The sequence below is a fragment of the Eurypyga helias genome, unplaced genomic scaffold, assembly GCF_000690775.1.
Source record: "Eurypyga helias isolate BGI_N326 unplaced genomic scaffold, ASM69077v1 scaffold22275, whole genome shotgun sequence".
Lineage (NCBI taxonomy): Eukaryota > Metazoa > Chordata > Aves > Eurypygiformes > Eurypygidae > Eurypyga > Eurypyga helias.
The window spans coordinates 65,171-82,066 of record NW_010253729.1 but is presented as its reverse complement, the minus strand read 5'-3'; the positions used below and the strand labels follow the sequence as shown (position 1 = coordinate 82,066).

The window sequence follows — 16,896 nt, the reverse complement described above, 5'->3', positions numbered from 1 at the left end:
GGTGGGAATGGCTGTTTCCTGCCCTGGGTGAGCCTACGTGTGGTTTCTTGCTTGCTAGATGAACTAATTCTCCTTTACCTGGTGGAAGACACGCTACACACGGCAACCTGAAACTTCGGTAATGCTCGGGTGTTACTAAGCATTTGGAACTTTAACTCTTTTTTTTTTTTTTTTAACATAAAGTCACCTAAGGAGCATTGTTGCCACCTTCAAAAGCGTCGGAGGACTCTGTGCTTGTCTTAATTCTTCGCCTCAAGTGACTTTATCACGCAGCGAGTGCTACCAACGCACCCACCTAAAACACATTCTCCTTCAAAGCTCTTTCCCAACCTGGAAGATCACAGACTTCTTCAAAAACTTCTCGTCCTGGGAAAGGCTGCCCATAGTTACTTTATGGGGCAGCAGCCTGGAAAAGTTCTTGGGGACCAAAGGAGGCCAAGTCTGCCTGCCCTGCACTTTATCAAGGGAGCAGGGAAGAAGGAGTCATCGAGGCATGGGGGCCCGCACTGCAACGTCTTCGTCGAACATGGTAAGGGGTTTCTGTGGGTTTGTTTTGATGGCCGAGCTAGGTGCCATACGGATTTATTCAAGGGCAGGTACAGAGGTACTGTACATCATGGAGGTCTTTGTTTTCTCTCCTTTGGTTCTTAAGGTAAATTTTCTGTGATTGCTATTAAGAAAATGGTGTCAGATTGTTTAAAACCTGGGCAGAGGTTATTAAACAGCTAAATGCAAATACAAGGAGGCAACTTTTTAACATTGTACAGATTTCTCATTTCTGCCTTAAATACGTTAGTTTACAAGTCTGGGCAAGTGTTTCATCCTCTCCGAGTTACCTCTTTTGTAGGGATGGACTAAGCGTGCCTGATGGTGATGCTCTGGTCAGCGACAAGTGTTCTTTAACTTATAAAAGGGACTCTGCGTGTGGAGGGTGGGGAGGGAAGACTTCTTTTGGGAAGTTTGTGATACTACTCTAGTGCCGACCAGTTGGAATAAACCGGTTTCTTGTTAGTTTGCGTGGTGCGTTTACAGCACTACTGGTTAGTGGCTTCTCGTGGCCGGTTAAGCCTTCGTCCCTTGCTGTGACTGATTTAAGTGCTAGAGGCTGAAAGTGGCTGAGTTAGGGGTACAGCAGCCCTGTCACTTGCTGGTCTTCCACGAATTAAGAGGAGCTCGAGAATCCCAGTGTTGTGGTGGAGTGCACTCAGGAAAGAAGCCAAGTGAAAAGCTCAGTTGCAGTCAGAGGTAGGTTTAGTAACTGTTTCAAATGTTGTTAGTTTGTTTTTCTTCCATTTAAAAAAAGAAAATGAAAGGAAATATAAATTGAAGGCATCTCCACACAGAAATGTGTTGTTCCACTGAAACCTTTTGGAGTAATTACTGTATTTGCATAATGCTTTTCAAGTCCGCAATTTTTTAAGAAGGCCGCTATCCTCCATTGGAGAATGGGATTTTGACAAAGCTGCTTCAACAGTTTTGTCCTCTTAAGGAAGTTTTATCTGTGAACAAAATAAAACTGCATCTGTAATCTTCATTTAATTAAAAATTGAAATATTTGCTGTATCTGAGACCACAATCTAGCAGTTGTTAGAAAAGTTTTGATTCAGTTTTGGTTTAGCTGGCCTTTGCTTTCCAGCTTTCTCTCATTCTTTGTTTCTAGAAGGGACCAAGAAGTCCTGTGCAGTGGTCAGCAGACACAGACAGGGATCCCCTGCATGTACTGCTGCACTGAAATATTGTTTTGAGTTGCATCGATGTTGTTTCTTCTGATTTCCCTCACAATGTTTGTGCACTGAGGGTGTTTGGAAATGGAAGGTCATTAAGGGAAGGTTAGGGAACGTCTCACTTAGCCCTCTGGTGATAAACCTGCTGCTGGGTTTTTCCAAGCCACGCTTTCGGTCCTATGACTTACCCACTCCTCCACCCCCAGTTTGGTTGCTGCTTTTACTACTCTTTGACTACAGGGTTTCAAGGTCAGATGAGATACAGCGAGAGCGCCAGTGGCAAGCAGTACAATATTCTAACTATGTAGCAGAAGAGCCAGAAATGCGTCTTTTTGATCATCTAACAGCAATAGGCAGATGGTAACTCCTTGCCAGTATGACCCAAGGTCAGAAGATCCTAGTGCATCTGGAGAGAAAAATAGCATCTATAATGTCCATGTGCCATATGTCCACAAGAGATCTCAGTGTCTTGATTTAGAAAAGAATAAACTTGAAAGGGGACATCAAGGCCAGTACATCTGTTCAGAGACATGCAAAAGATAAGCCTCGCTTATCCACATGAGGAAAAGTTTCTTCCTTTGAGTGTATTAAATGGTTCTTCCAAGTACAGACGGTAGAAGGCTGTACCACTGCTGTTTGTTGTTCAGCTCTGTTTTGAGTTTGAGCCGCTCCTGTCGTGAAAAATGCTGTGTTAAAATACCTGGAACAATACCGAGGAAGGAAACAGTTCATTTTAGAATGTTCTTCACCTCCCTCCATTTTTTTATTTGATGCTTTATATTTCAAAGGCAAGTTATGTCAACCTATTAATGGACAGAATAGTATTTAGTGTTTTCAGTCCTATTCAGAAATGGTTCCATGGGCTGTAGCTCATACAAATAGATTGGTATTTTTTCAGGGCTTACATTTCTGTGTGTTTGTCTTTCGGTGCTTTGATTACACAGTTTCTTCCAAATGTCAAACCCTGCATCTGGTTTCCCTGCCACGCTGTGGGAACTAGCTTGTCGCAGGAAAATCATGTTTCTTTCTTCTCATAACTAAGAAGTATTTAAGGAGAAACTCCAGGGTGGGCAGCTTAAAGCAACCCCCTTGAGACAGTCAAACTCCTAAAGGTTCTTGTTTGAAGTTCTTCTATATTAAAACCCATGATAAAGCAAAAAAATTGCAGAGTAGGTACTAGCATGGCTCTGCTGTTACGGCTGTGTTTGGGTAAAGGTGTTTCCTCGCCCTGTTTCAGTGGGACCACCACCTGCTATGTTCTGCTAAAGCCAATTCAGTAGATACTTGGCTGTGGTTTTCAGGGCACTGAAGATCGTAATTGCTCCAGTGGTATTGAATCTTAGCTGAAAGGGTTAGTAAATATTAACATGCTAAAGCAAAATAACTTGGAGGGAAGTAATTCCGTTTCTCAGGCATCTGCTCTCCGTGGCACTCTGCAACGCATCAAGAGGCTTCTGAAAAGCAAGGAGGCAGCTGGCCAGAAATGGGCTCTGCTGGTGGTCAAATGTTCTGCAAGAATAATGCAGGAAGGCTCTAAATTTTGCCATGAGTTGACAATTGAGGAGTGCATTAAGGGAGGGGGGGAAAAATAATCTATGGTCAAGTTTTGGACTGCTTTGTCTTGGTGCTTTCTGCGCTCAGGGTGTTTTGCGAGCAGGAGTTCCCCCTGGTGCAGTTACCCTGGGCAGCAGAGTAGTTCTCGACAGAATCTCACAGATTTCATCTTGAACAGATTACTCCATCTCTTAGATTGCTTGCAAGATTGAAATTGAGGAAAGTATAAAGCCCCTGTGCTTTTCTTGGCTGAGAAATGAGTCTGTAGTCACTGCTTTTTGGGAATATCCCACTGTGCGGAAAGCTGTGGTCAGTAGAGGGTTAAGTGGAAAGACTTTGTTAAAGCATTTGGAAGTTTTCACACTAGTGGATCTTGTGCCTTTCTGGAACATTAATCTCCACAAAACTGAAAACTTCTGAAAAGAAAGGTGTGTTCCCACAGGGCTCAGCTCGCATCCCAGCGTTGGCGGTAGTTATGGAGGGGTCGGCGAACACCCCGCGTTGGCTAACCCTCTGGTTGCTGTGCTGAATGACGAGCAGCTTCCCTGAAGCAGTTTGGTAGAACAGCAGCTCCGGGCGCCTGCAGGCTTAAAAACGGGATGGTCGTCATTAGCCCTGTGATGCGGAGGTGAGAGATGCTAGGGTAACTCTTCCGCGAGGGGCTGGGTCTGTCCACGGCTCTGGATGCCGGTTACTGCCCGATGGACTCCGTGGTGCGGCTCGGTGGGCAGCGGGGCCGTGCTCCGCGAGGTGAAACTCTGAGCGGTGTCTCCCCTTGCACGAGCCCCAAGGGTTGAGTGTACTCTTTGCTGTGTGAAATGTGAGGGTGACTGGGAATGGCAGGCATCTGGGTGGGAATACGAGTGCAACTTTTGGGTTTAACAATGCAAAATTATAGTAGATGTATCTTGAAATACAGGTCTTCCGAGTGATGCTACAGTTTGATGTACTGTTTGCTGTCACTGGTGCCGGATTTGCTGTGGCTGTCAGAAACAATTGGTTTGGGAGGCAGAAGAAACCTTCTGAAGAGGTTCTGAGCGTGAGACTTTATCTGCTGCTTCTTGTTACATGTAATGGATCGCTGGTAGACATCAGCGTGGTCTTACACCGTGCCGTTGTTTTGTGCTTTGAGACGTTCTGCGCCGTAATAAGATGCAGCTATCTCTAAGGTTGGTAGAAGAGAAGGACCTTTATTTTTGAATCTGTCGCACCTTTAACGCTGCCAAAGTGATAGGTGTTCAGCCCAGAGCTCTATTTTAAGTATTTTTAGGATATAGTTGATAAAGTGCTCCCACAGAACGTTCTTTTCTTAGTCTCTCGTAGTGATGAAGTGTGGTGTTTGTGATAGTTTCTCTTCCAGCAGCTAAGTGATAGGGAAGCTTAAATGAGCTGTTTACCTTCCTGTACAATCTCCAGGAACTGGATCTGTTTTTCTTACACCTTCAGTGCTGAATATAGCTAAAGTCAGCCTACTACAGTCTCTTTTATATTGGATCTGAACTTTTTTTTTCCTTGAAGTTTCAGTGCTTTGATTAGGAAGTAATTGTACAAAACACATCATAGCATAAGCTTTCCACAGCTGGAGTTGGAGACATGCCCTGTGAAATTCACTATTAGATAAAAAAACACTTTAAGGTGTATTTTCCTATATTATCCTTCACTTTTAAGATTCTTTTGATTTAATAATCTTTTACACTCTTAAATTGTATGTGTCAACTGCTTGGATTGTGAAAATGAGTAAATTACTTTATAATTGGTTCCTTCCTCAGGACTTAGTGATTGACCAGCATATTTGAGTATATACTACAATATATACCGTTATAATTATATTGGTGTTTATTCCTTTTATGAAATACCAATTGTTTACATACCACGTAGGAAAAAGCTTCGTTACAAGAAGCTTTTTTTTGCAAATAAAATATTAATTGGTTGGACTTGATGATCTTACAGGTCTCTTCCATCCTAAAAGATGCTGTGATTCTACAGTTTTAATAGCTGTACGGTGTTGGAATATAGTTTTATCAGCTGGGTTGTCCAGAGCAGGTTGTGATCAAGCAATAGTATATGATTTTGTACTCATTATGCTTTATCCTACACCTGAGCTCAATCCTACACCTGAGCTCAATATATCTTCTTTATATGCAATAGACATTTATTAAACAGTCAATTGCCCGTACATGGAAGTGATTTAAATGAGATTCCTGCCATACTGCATCTCTGTTTCGTTGAACCCATGTAGTTACAAACCCTGCATTTCTCTCTTTCTATTGCTCCTTAGGGCATTTTTATACTCTGCTTCACCAACTGCAAAACCTGAGACCTGAAGGAAACTGCTTCACTCCTGATTCCACTTCAGGCCGTTCACCTGAAATTGTGTCACTAGCAACAGCTTAACAGGAGTCTGTTGTCGAGAGTTTGCCTTCAGTGTCTCGGGTCTGCGTTCTACACTGACAAAACTTTCTTCGTTGTTAGGTTGGAGATTTGGCAGCTCCCCACTTTAATTCCATCTCTGTTAGGAGAAACTTATCCCCAGCTTTTGAGGTCATTGCTTATGTATCCGACTTCATTGGGCTTCCGTATTAGTCTGGTTAATGCTCATGTCTGCTGCACACCAGATGAGACTTGGTTGCTGTCTCTGACTATATCCCTGTTCATCATACAAAGCTTTTGCTATATTTTTTTTCCTGCTCCAGTTACCAAATACCAGTAGGTTTCGCTAAGAAGCTGCTCCACAAAACTTGATCTAGGCTTGGATGTTAGGAAAGAGACCTAAGACTTGCTAAACTGCTTTTCCACACGCCAAGAGGGAAGATGATGATAATGTGGAAGGCTAATCCTGGGCAAAAGCAGCTCTGTTTTGTGCAAGGGCAAATCTTGGATAACTTGCCATGTTTAAGCAGTTCATCTCCTTTGAGATGAATGGGTACTGGTTGCTCATGCACCAGACTTTCATTACTAGATTGTGCTGGTTCTGCATTCTTATTCACAGGTTTTAATGGGAAGGCTATGTGAGAAATCAGGACAGGGGGGCAAGAGAAAGCTGCAGGGTATTAGAATAGAAATTATTGCTTGTAAGCGATCATCTCATTCAGCACGCTTCAGCTTTTACCTGCAAACTCGCAGTACTTTTAATTGAAGAACTTCAGCTGGAAAGTGAGGAGTTGACACAACCCCATTGCTGAGAGTTGGGAATCCTGCGTTTAATCCCTGATGTTCTCTCCGCTGGGCTCCGTGGCACGTGGCGAATCATGAGAGTGCAAAAAGGTGAAAATGGCCTTGGAAAGGCTTGTCCTGTTGTCGCTTTAGGGTGGGGACGTTGTTCTGTTGTGGTTTGGGACAATAGGGTTGTGTTTCCAGCTGTGCTTGTCGGAATTCTGTTAAGCAGACAGGAAATAAACGGGTGAGCACTGTCCGTCCTGGGCAGCCGTGCTGTGTAGAGCCGCGTGGATGCGCCTGTTGCCAGCGTCTTGGCAAGGAGTCGGATGAGGAATGCTGTTACCTGAACGCAGCTCCTGAGACCCAGCTGACGCCAGTGGTGCCTTCAGTAGAGGTTCACAGCACGCTGCCGGAAGCCGCAGGGTCCGTCTGGTGATTCTAGTCTCCCCAGGTTCCCCAGGGCGTTAATGCAGCTCCGTTGGGACGCTGGATCCACGCCGTCAGGTTTACGATGTGTGTTGCGGGGGTACTGTGTGGGTTGGTGCTCGCTGCGCTACAGGTGTCTCCTCTTTCAGCTGGTTAAAACGCTTGGATTGGTTGGCATTCCCGCAGACGGAAGGAAGTGTTTAGAACACTGTAGTCCTCCTGGAGGTCTTGTTGCAAATGGACTTTGCTTTCCTTATTTTTTGTGGGGGGAGGGGGCTGCCTTCTGCCTGCAGTGCCTTTCGGTAGCTGTGTAAGGCGGGAGGGTGTCTTCACTCAGCAGTCTTCTGTCCCTGCAGGAATACTGTGCTGTTCTTGAAAGAAGTGCCAAGTCTCCTTATAAAAAGGTCTGTGGTGAATCGCAGAAGTCCCGTTGCTGTAGGAACATGCAGAGCAGTTTCAGCAGAAGCGAGAGGGACTCGTGTTCATAGAATCACAGACTGGTTTGGGTTGGAAGGGACCTTAAAGGCCACCCAGTCCCACCCCTGCCACGGGCAGGGACACCTTCCACCAGACCAGGTTGCTCCAAGCCTCATCTAGCCTGGCCTTGGACACTCCCAGGGATGGGGCATCCACAGCTTCTCTGGGCAGCCTGTCCCAGTGCCTCCCCACCCTCTGCAGGAAGAGTTTCTTCCTGATGTCCAGTCTCAATCTCCCTCTTTCTGTTTAACCCCGTCACCCCTTGTCCTGTCCCTACAGGCCCTTGTAAAAAGACATGCTTTGCTTGGAGTTGTTGACAAGCAAAAAGACTTGTTGCGTTGCTTTTATTGACTGTCCTGTCAGCCAGCTCTTGTTCTGTGCTGACCGAAGTTCAGCCCAAATCACCTGTAGGGGTTATTAATCTGCTCACCAGCAGTTTGAAGAGGAGTCATGGACAAACAGGGTAATGAACATCCAGGCAATTTTAGTAAGTAACGTCACCTACGGCGATGTCTTTCCTTAGTTCTTAACTTTGGCCTTTCTTTAAACTTGCACATGTAATCCCAGCTCTGCAGTTGGATATTAATCATAGCTTTTAGTGAAACGGCTGGAAGCTGTACCATCCTGAATCTGCTAACAGTGCTCTGCGAGGAGACCCTTTCCCAGGCATCTCATTGTAATGATGGGATGAGCCTGTCCTGAGTACCAGCTTGCTTCAGTTCTTGCCTGAAGTTAAGCTCAGATTTTTTTGGTTGTTTTTCTTGCCCCGCATTTCTTCCTTGCTGTTACCAGTAAGGTTGTGAAAAGCATGAGTTTGCTTTTGCACAGAGTGATGGCTGCTAATTTACACAAACACAAGCGAGATCATCATTCTCTTATGAGCAAGGAGACTGCCTGATTTATGTTGTGTCAGCTCCGTGCTCTGTTTTTCACCTAATGAATAGAATTTTGCAACAAATTATTAATCATGACGACTTTGGCTTTGTTGTGTGTAGGAAAGAATCAATATTACTAGATGTTGCCTGCCTTGAGAAGCTTCTTATCCATTAGTGCCACTTTTCTAAGGTGTTTTAGTGCATTTATCTTGTAGACTGACTTCAGTTCTTACCTTATTCCTGCCATATCGCCTCAGTACGGCTTGTATGAGTTGCGTCCAGTCTGCCTCTCTGCAGACACGTCCTTTGAAGCGCCATCGGATCTGTGGTATATCCTGTTTGGTCTGGCCTTTCCTTAAGGCTTCTAGAACAGCAGTATGCAGAACCGTATTCTGCTGTGGTTTGCACTCAGCATTTGCATCAAGGAAGGGGACTGGGGACTTGGAAGCTGGGAATAATGTGTGATGAAGAATGCTGAATTACATCTGCTGCTGCCTGTTAAATGCCCGGGTTTGGGATGGCCGCGCTTGCTGCAGGACAGGATTGGCCCCGCTGATTGTCCCATGTCCGTCGCTGTTGGAAGCAGAGTTTTCCCAGTTCCATGCGTTGCCACCGTGGGTTGTCAACGGGACTCTTACGCAGTCCGCTGAACTGGTTTGCTTGGATTTTTGGGATACCTCCGTAATGAGCCTGGAGGAAAGGCACCTGTCATGTGCTGCACTGGCCAGCAGATGTCTTCGTGAATCTGCTGAATAACTCGCTCTGGTTAAAACAAACCTGCAGCAAGAAGTGTCTGGGAAATGAGCAAAAGCTAACGGCGAGAACCATGGTCAGAAGTGACAACTGAATCGCGGGAGTAATGGCTGTCAAGTCTTTTTAGTTACTTTTAGAGACTATTACCTTCCTGAGCTTGCTTGCTCGTGAAAAAGAGGTTGGTAGGTGCTGTTTGCTTTTGCTGTTAATGGGAAAATCTTGCTCCCTCACCTCCTCAAGCTCCATTTCAGCTCATTCTTCATTTTTTAAAACATCAGAAATAGTTTTCAGTGCTGTACTCCTTTTCACTTACTGCTGTCTTCTGCATTTGATCTATGTCCCTTACGTCTTTTGTTATGCCACATTGACTTTTTAAAATGATACACATTTTTGTAATGCGAAATTGGGGAGTCCTCTTGGTATAGGAATTGATTCTGTAGATGCTCTTGTAGCATTGTGGCCAGCATTTCTAAATATTTCCTGGTGAGGATGCTCAGGGAATAACTGAAAACAATCTTCAGCCTGTTACAGCTATTTACACAGTTGGTGTTGTCTGAATGTCGGAATTGCTATCACAGAGCTAATTGTGGTGTTTAACTTTTATGAAGTCATAACAATGCTAATGAAAGCGAAGCTGTAGTCTAGTAATACTCTATTTTACTCCAATCTCTTTTGAGTGGGAGAATTTTACAATAATGAAGATGATTTAGTGCATCTAGCAAAATAGTTTAAGCTATAAATATGTATGCTTGAATGGGTTTTTATTATTTTTATTAGCTCTAAGCTCTCTTCATATCCTTTGTAAATCTGACAACACCTAATGTTCATTTAAAGTGTACATTCTAGTTTAGCCAGAATTACTGGAACAGCTATTAGAGCCATTGTTGTCTGGCTGCACCTAATGTTTGCAGATAACTTAGGAAAAGCTCAAATGAAAAGTTCTGAATTAATGCCAAACTCTTATTTCTTCTTAAATATGTTTAACTTGATGGATAAGATGATGCATTTAACGTTTGCTGCAATCAGGCCTTTACGTATTTTAAGAGTGTAGATGAATTGCTCTGTTTGCTATACACATTTTTTTCCAAATGTGCTGCTACTTAGTACAAAATAGATGTCCTTTACTGGAAATGAACTGGAGGGAAGGCAAAGCTATTCCCATCACTTGATACTGTTGATGTTCATGTAAAAGCTGCAGTTTCTTTGGATTCTGTGGATTGTCTGTTATGTTAAAATACTGCCTCCCATGTAGAGGTTTGATGTCAAGGTGCTATCGAGTTCCAGGTGTTAAGTGGTAATTATTGTTATGGGGTGATCACATGAGACAGTGTAAGTGTTGCTCAACCCTTCACATTCCATGTCATTAGGAAAAAATATGTGCTGGGGAAACCTCAGTCTAATTAGACCTCACTGCAAGAGCCACTGGTGCTTTTTACCTTGCTCGTGCTAGAGCCTGGGCATGCAGGGGGGCTGTGTATGACGAGTACACCGTCACAGCGTGGCATGTGTTGTATGGCTCGCCGAGTACAATGTGCAGACGTGTTCTAGGGGTTCCTTCTGGAACTGCTGCGGCGATGGGGCTGGGGAGGGCCAAATCCTAAAGGCTGTTAGTGGTTAGCAAAGGGCACAGTGCTAGTAACACCTCTTAAATACATAGGCAGTATTTGGAGCCAAGCAAAAGAATGAATTAGAATAATAAAGGCTGGATTTTTGGAGGCAAATACTAGCTTTCAGTGCCAATATATTTTTTTTTTTAGTTACTGCGGTAATGTCTCTGCAAAGCAGAGGTATTGTGTGACATTTCATCGAAGACCATGTTGATAAGGAGACCTCTCCCGCGAGTAATTGACACCTAGTAGCATGGCTTGCTAATCGTGGGTAAAAACCCGGGATTTGGGGAACGTTAAATGAAAGTAGTGATCAGTGATGTGTTTAGTATCAGGTAAGGATTCAAAGAACCATGAAATACTAACATGAAATACTGCTTTCCACTCACTGGAGTAAGTAGCACAAATCCAGTGAGGTGTGTGTGTTCTAACTGGATAACTTGGCTTACTTTTCCCCGGAAAAGTGCACGTTACAGTGTGCTGCCCACGTTCCCATCATTTAGTCCTGCATAGCTACAGAGGCATTAAGACCATCAAGGTGAAAGAGGCAGAGGCGGACAGATCTTCCCAGCTCAGACTTCTGTCATCTGCAAGCTTTCCAAATTAGGAAGCGGTGGGCTTCTGCTGGACTTCAGGACCTGATGATCTGGAGCCCCTGGTATGAGACACGTTTCACAGCCACCCGATAGGCTTGAATCACCCGGTGTTGAGGGTGCCTCGTCACCCTGGGCTGGGTGAGTCACGGCAGCGATGCTGGAACGCTGTCTGCCGGTTGATCACGGGTGGATGTTGTGGCTGGAATGGGGAGATTGCTGGTGAGCCGCATCTCAAATAGCTATACCCTGTGGTATCTGAAGTGCTTGGTTGGGTTGAAATATTTTGGCTGTTCTACCTTTAAATTAGTTTAAATAGCTTCGTGGATGTCACCGTGTTTTAAATCCCAGCATTAGGAGGACGGCAGCTCTTCTGTGGTTGTGAGGCTTTCATCTGCTGAAGTTGTATTTCAGAAAGTTGACGCGCCGCTTGTGAAATGCTCCCCTAAGGCAAATCAAGCCCTCTGGGGAGGCGGACTGAGGACTGGAGCGAATCAGACAGGCATTTTACATTTCAATTATTAATAGAGTACTTTTTATGATTCTCAAATTGGAATTGCTAGCAGCTGAATTTTAAAAATGCACTACTTCTAAAAATTTTAGAAGTAAAACTAAGCCCGTGCAAGTAGAGATGTTCTCTTCTACCTCGGAGACCTCTTTACTAGTCTTACACAATCACACTTGGATTCGAGTTCTCTTTATCCCTGCTTCGGTGTGTTCTGTGGTCGTATCCATGACCAGCTGACGTGGAGGTACCCATTTGTGCAGTGTGTGTGAGGGATGAGTCCATGAGAGCTTTGCAGCCCCCCTTGGAGAGGAAGATCTTCCCAAAGCAGGGATGGATTGAAAAGGTAATTGTAAAGTGCATTTCTGACTTGTGAAGAAATTCTGATTTATTTAGAATGGATACAGATGTGCAGTACAATTAAAAATGGTCATTGCCATGATGCTGAATACAAAGCCGAACAAATGGATTTCCTTAGAGTACAGCAAATTGGAAGAGTGTAGGTTGGACACTTTCCCTTGCTCCTTTCTCCCCAGCAAAAAGTGTTAAAAAACAAAAATCTTGAGTGGGATACATTAGGCAAAGTGCTATCAAAAAAAGGGGGAGGGAAGGAGGTCTATGAGCTTTTGCTAGGAAGTTCTGTCAGTGCACCGACACCCTGACACTTTGGCTCTGTGGGGCCAGCTCTCTACCCAAGTTGTGTGAATGTGGGTCCTGCTCCAGTGAAGGAGGGGTGCAAGGACTGGGGTGCTGGCAGCTGCCTGTATTCATCTCCTTGCAGCACGCGGCAGCTCCGACTCTGCTTCAAGTCACCCGTCCCGACTCTGGATTTCGGGAGCTAACGCATCCGGCTGAGCATCCTGGGTGTCCTGCTTTGGCGTGAAAAGTGCTTTAGCCTGGGATCATACCTGGCCCGTTTTATGGAAGGCTTGGCTCGGGGGGTTGGCCTGGGGATGGTTTGAGATGCACACGTAAAAGCGGATAACGCTGACGCTGGGGGGGGATGGTGGAAATGTGGATGGCTTCTCCAGGGCTCCTCTGCCGCTTCCTGCTGCGGGGGCGGTTATGAGCCAGCCTGGATGACAGAGCTCCTGTTGGTTTGAAACATAGCGTATCGCAGATAAACTGCGACGAGGACCTTCGTTCCTACTTTCCCTTATGCCACCTACACTTTTCCTCCCACATCTGGCTGTTTCATACAGAAACAGTAGAAACGAGAATTCTTGCTACCAAACCCAAACCAAATAAAACAGCAACCAAAAAAGCCCATCCCATGCTGCGTTTCCTTTCTGCCTGGCATCAGCTGGAGTGATGTTTGCATGAATAATTAAGATTTTTCTTTCTCTTCAGTCATTTCCTGGCAGTGCAGGGATTGTCCTTGGATAAGCAAAATGTGTATTTTTCACGCTGGGTAATTGAGGTTTGTGGAGGTAGTGATTCCGGGGATGTGCCAGCGCCGAGGCACGTGAAATGCTGCGGTGTGCCTTGTAGCAGGGGTAGCAGTGCACATCACGGGTAGTTAACAAGTACCTGCTTGGTTCAAAACCAGATCCTTTGCCTTTGTGGTCTTTATCATCATAAAGCTGCAACTCCTTGCTCCGTAAGCCCACATAAATAGGCAATGAGGCTTACTCATAGGAGTGTTAAGGGGCTAGGAAAAGGGTGGAAGTGCTTGAAGGTACTTGGGGATGGGATAATTTGTGTTTGCTGGTTTAAATTGGAAGCGCTGCCTTTTGTACAGGTAACAGTGCTGATGCACAGGACACTACGCGTGTTCGTTTTGCTTTGATTTTTCACTGGGGTGGGGGAAGATCAGACTCTTCTTGTACAACACTTTCTAGTAGATGTCTGTCTGATAGCCGCCTGCCCTTTGGAAATTCACACTCATCTTGTAGCTGCTCACCTTTTGTCTGCCAGTGTGCTAAAGCTTTTTTTTTGTTTGTTTGGTTTTCGTCTCTACCGAATTGTTGCTTTTTCTCTTGGAGAAGCAACTGTCCATCTTCAAATTGGATGCTCTTGCAGGTTGACTGATTTCTTTGTATTCCTTCGAACTATGAAAATCCTGCTGTTGAGCTGAAGGAACTGAAATCTTTGTTTAGAAAAGAAAATAATTTCTTACTGCCTGCTCGAAAAGCTGTAGGCCTGCGCTTGCAGGTGACCTGCCAAGGATTTAAAAGAGAAAAATTGGATTTTATCCTCTTTTTTTTTTTTTACCCTGGTTTTAAGATGGTCAAAGCTGGCATGAAAAATGGTGGTTTTCTGAGAGGAGCTTTGTCTGCCCTAAGCAGCAAAAAAAGAGCAAAACTAATCTTGTTTTTCTTCTTGGGTCAACTTTTAAGCTCTTGGATACTGTAGCTTACTGTTGAAAATAACGTTTCTTTCTGCCCCTTTATGTAAAGGGAAATAGATGCCTTGCCCACCCAATCTGCTATTTTGACATCTTTCTATAGTTCTGCATAGTTGTTCCCCCCGCCGCATTTTGGGAAGATGGTGCTTAGCGACTGGCCGTGTCCCTTTTGGGGCAGCTGTACGCGGGACACCGGTGGCACTTGGATAAGCTGACGCGTCGACGTCCCTGCGCTCCTCTCCCACCGCAGCCTGTAACTCCGAACCACAAGAGTGCTGCAATCTCAGGTTCCTGCTGCGTTAATTAAGCACACAAGTTTGTGTAACTCGCGGGGGTTGGAACTAGATGATCTTTAAGGTCCCTTCCAACCCAAACCATTCTATGATTCTATGATTCTTGGGAAACTTGCTTTTCAGCTTTCTTGATGAGACTGATCCAAGTTTTCACCCAGTCCTCTGTCTGACTGGATCATGCTCTCTGACTGGTGGACAGAGACACTTGTGCATGGTAATAAAAAGCTTTGTTCTGAAAACCTGTGTTTTTCTTAGGTTGCGATGACACAGGGTGGGTTTTTGATTTCCACTTGGCTCTTCCCAGTTGCTGAGGTCTGCCCTGGGGCTTGCTGGGAGGCCAGCGGTGTGACTGCAGCACTCGCCACTTCCCTGTTCGGACACTTGTCTTTCTCCTTCAGCCTACTGATTTTTATTTATTTTAACAAACAGTAGCAGAAATGGAAGAAACAGTGCACAGGTCCACCTCTCAGCAATCTCCCTTTTTCAATCAGCCCTGACTGAAACAGCAATGGGAAAGAAGAAACATAATTGTAGCAAATTGTTGTATGTCTCCTTTTTACCGCAAACCCTGTACTTTAGGAAAGATTGCATTGCTGGACTCAACATTCCAGAAACATTGTCCTTCCATTTCTTCCATGTTGTCTCTTTCCTGCAAATGGTATTTTCATAAGATGCTGTCTGAATTGATGCCTTGTTTTTTAGTGTGTGAACACTTGTCTTTCTAGTGGTGTAAAATAATCCTTCCAGCTGAGATGGAGTTCATCGTTCAGCACCCATGTTCAAAGAAAACATCTTAAGGATTACAGAAGGCTAAAAGCTGGGATGAGGCCATCTTGCTTTTTGAATCCTTTGGGCTTTGAGATTTTGGTTCATAGCACTTGGTATTTTTTTTCACTTCACGTCTAGGGACATTTTATCATCCTCCTCTTTCCTGTTCCAAGCAATTACCATTTATTTTATCTTCAAGCAGCAGCCTGTGGCCATAAATTTTAGGAAATTCCTTCCCGCCCTTTATTAAGCCCTACATAATAGCTTCCGTTACTCACTCGTACATTCATTAGGAAGAATTAAATGAGTGCTGGCGGCCATTAGCAGAGCGCTTAATAACCTCTTCAAGGGAAGGTGCAGCAGATTGGAATAAATGAACAGGAGCAAAAACAAATGAAATAACTTCATAGAATATGCTCAACTAATTTGTTCTTTAAAAAACGACCTATTTACATAAAAGTAGCAGCACCTTAAAGGGTGCCAGTTTGAGCCCCCTGGCAGGAGAGTCCCCAGTTCAGAAGATCCAGAGGCAGTGACGGTGAGCTCTTGGCTGTCATGCCTGTTGGGAGGGTTGTGGGCTTTTTAGGGAGAGAAAGGGCATTATAGTATGTCCCACCTGCTTCCCCAGCTGCTGATGGGTTGCAGGGAGGACATCTGTCTGGTAGGAACTGGGCCATGATGACACCTCATCTCTGTCAGGCACAGGGCAGTCTGCGGGTGCTGGTGAACCCTGATCCCAGATCCCTGCCAGGCTGGGTGATGTGCAGCGCTGAGACCCGTTACCAGCAAGTGACTTACCCCCGCGCTGTGGGCTCTGGTCTTTAGAAGAGTCACTCTCAACTGACATTTGGCACATGAGTGAGCCTAAACACCCCTACAGGGCTTTTCTGAAATAAAGATAATTTAGCAGGTATGACTGGGAGCAACCTGCTTAGGAGATCTCTGCTTGTAAAGGGACCATGACTAGACCTGGAGCTGCACGTTACAGCACGTGGAGCAGCCGGAGCGATTTGCCTCTAGCTTAGTCCCCTCCACTCTGCTGAATTTTCACGCCCCTGGGCATAGCCTGATGTGTGCAGACGGAGGGAAGTCGCTGGGACTCGTGTGGGTTGACATGCCCCTTTAATCGTTTGTCAGGGCGCTTCGCTGGACACGTGCATCCTCTTGTCCGGGAGGAGAACAAACAGAGCTTTAGGGTGACACCAGCTACTGCTCACCCGTCTGCTGCTCCTGTGTGTAAACTGTGATAGCTGGGCAGGTAGGTGTATCCCAGCCCTGCTCAGTGGCCGTCAGTGCTGAAGGATTTAACACTGGCACGTTGGTTTAGCTTCCAAGCTTCAGGTTGACTTTTACTTGAAAAAATGGGAGAACTGTAGTAAATAAAAAACGCGGAGTCCGTACAGTAGTAGTTTCTATGGCTAGCGTTTCATAATGACAATGCTGACAACCTTAATTCCCTTTCACTGCTGCCTGTTTTGAAGGTAGAAATATCGTGGTTCGAGTGTCATTCAGGCATTGTGCCTGAGATTCTGTGGGTTCTTATTTTGCTGTGTAATTTCTGATCTCACTTGAGGGGCTCAGTGAGTTGAGAACAATGACACGATAATTGCTGTTATTGAACTGAAGATGCAGTTCAAGACTCTTACCTGGATCACTACGTTTGACTGATACTTTAATTTGCTTTTTTGGCAGATGAAAGATAATGAGAATCAGTTTGCAGTCGGGAATATTTGCACTGCAGAATTCCCAAATTTTTTATGATTATTTTTCCCTACGTCCTAGTACCTATGTAAGTTTCCTGTTTTAAATTCATTATAT

General features: G+C 44.9%; 1 protein-coding gene across 2 annotated transcripts in view; it reads left to right on the top strand.

Annotated features, from left to right (window-relative positions):
- The first annotated feature begins 331 nt into the window (after positions 1-331).
- The window catches only part of ABL1 (ABL proto-oncogene 1, non-receptor tyrosine kinase), a 77,475-nt gene continuing 60,910 nt past the window's right edge, over positions 332-16,896 (top strand). Inside the window, exon 1 of one of the 2 annotated variants that reach the window (XM_010152772.1) lies at positions 332-529. In XM_010152772.1, the coding sequence (XP_010151074.1) occupies positions 394-529 (136 nt within the window). In that variant the 5' untranslated portion in view covers positions 332-393. The remainder of the gene's footprint in view (positions 530-16,896) is intronic. The other variant, XM_010152773.1, reaches the window with a different exon arrangement.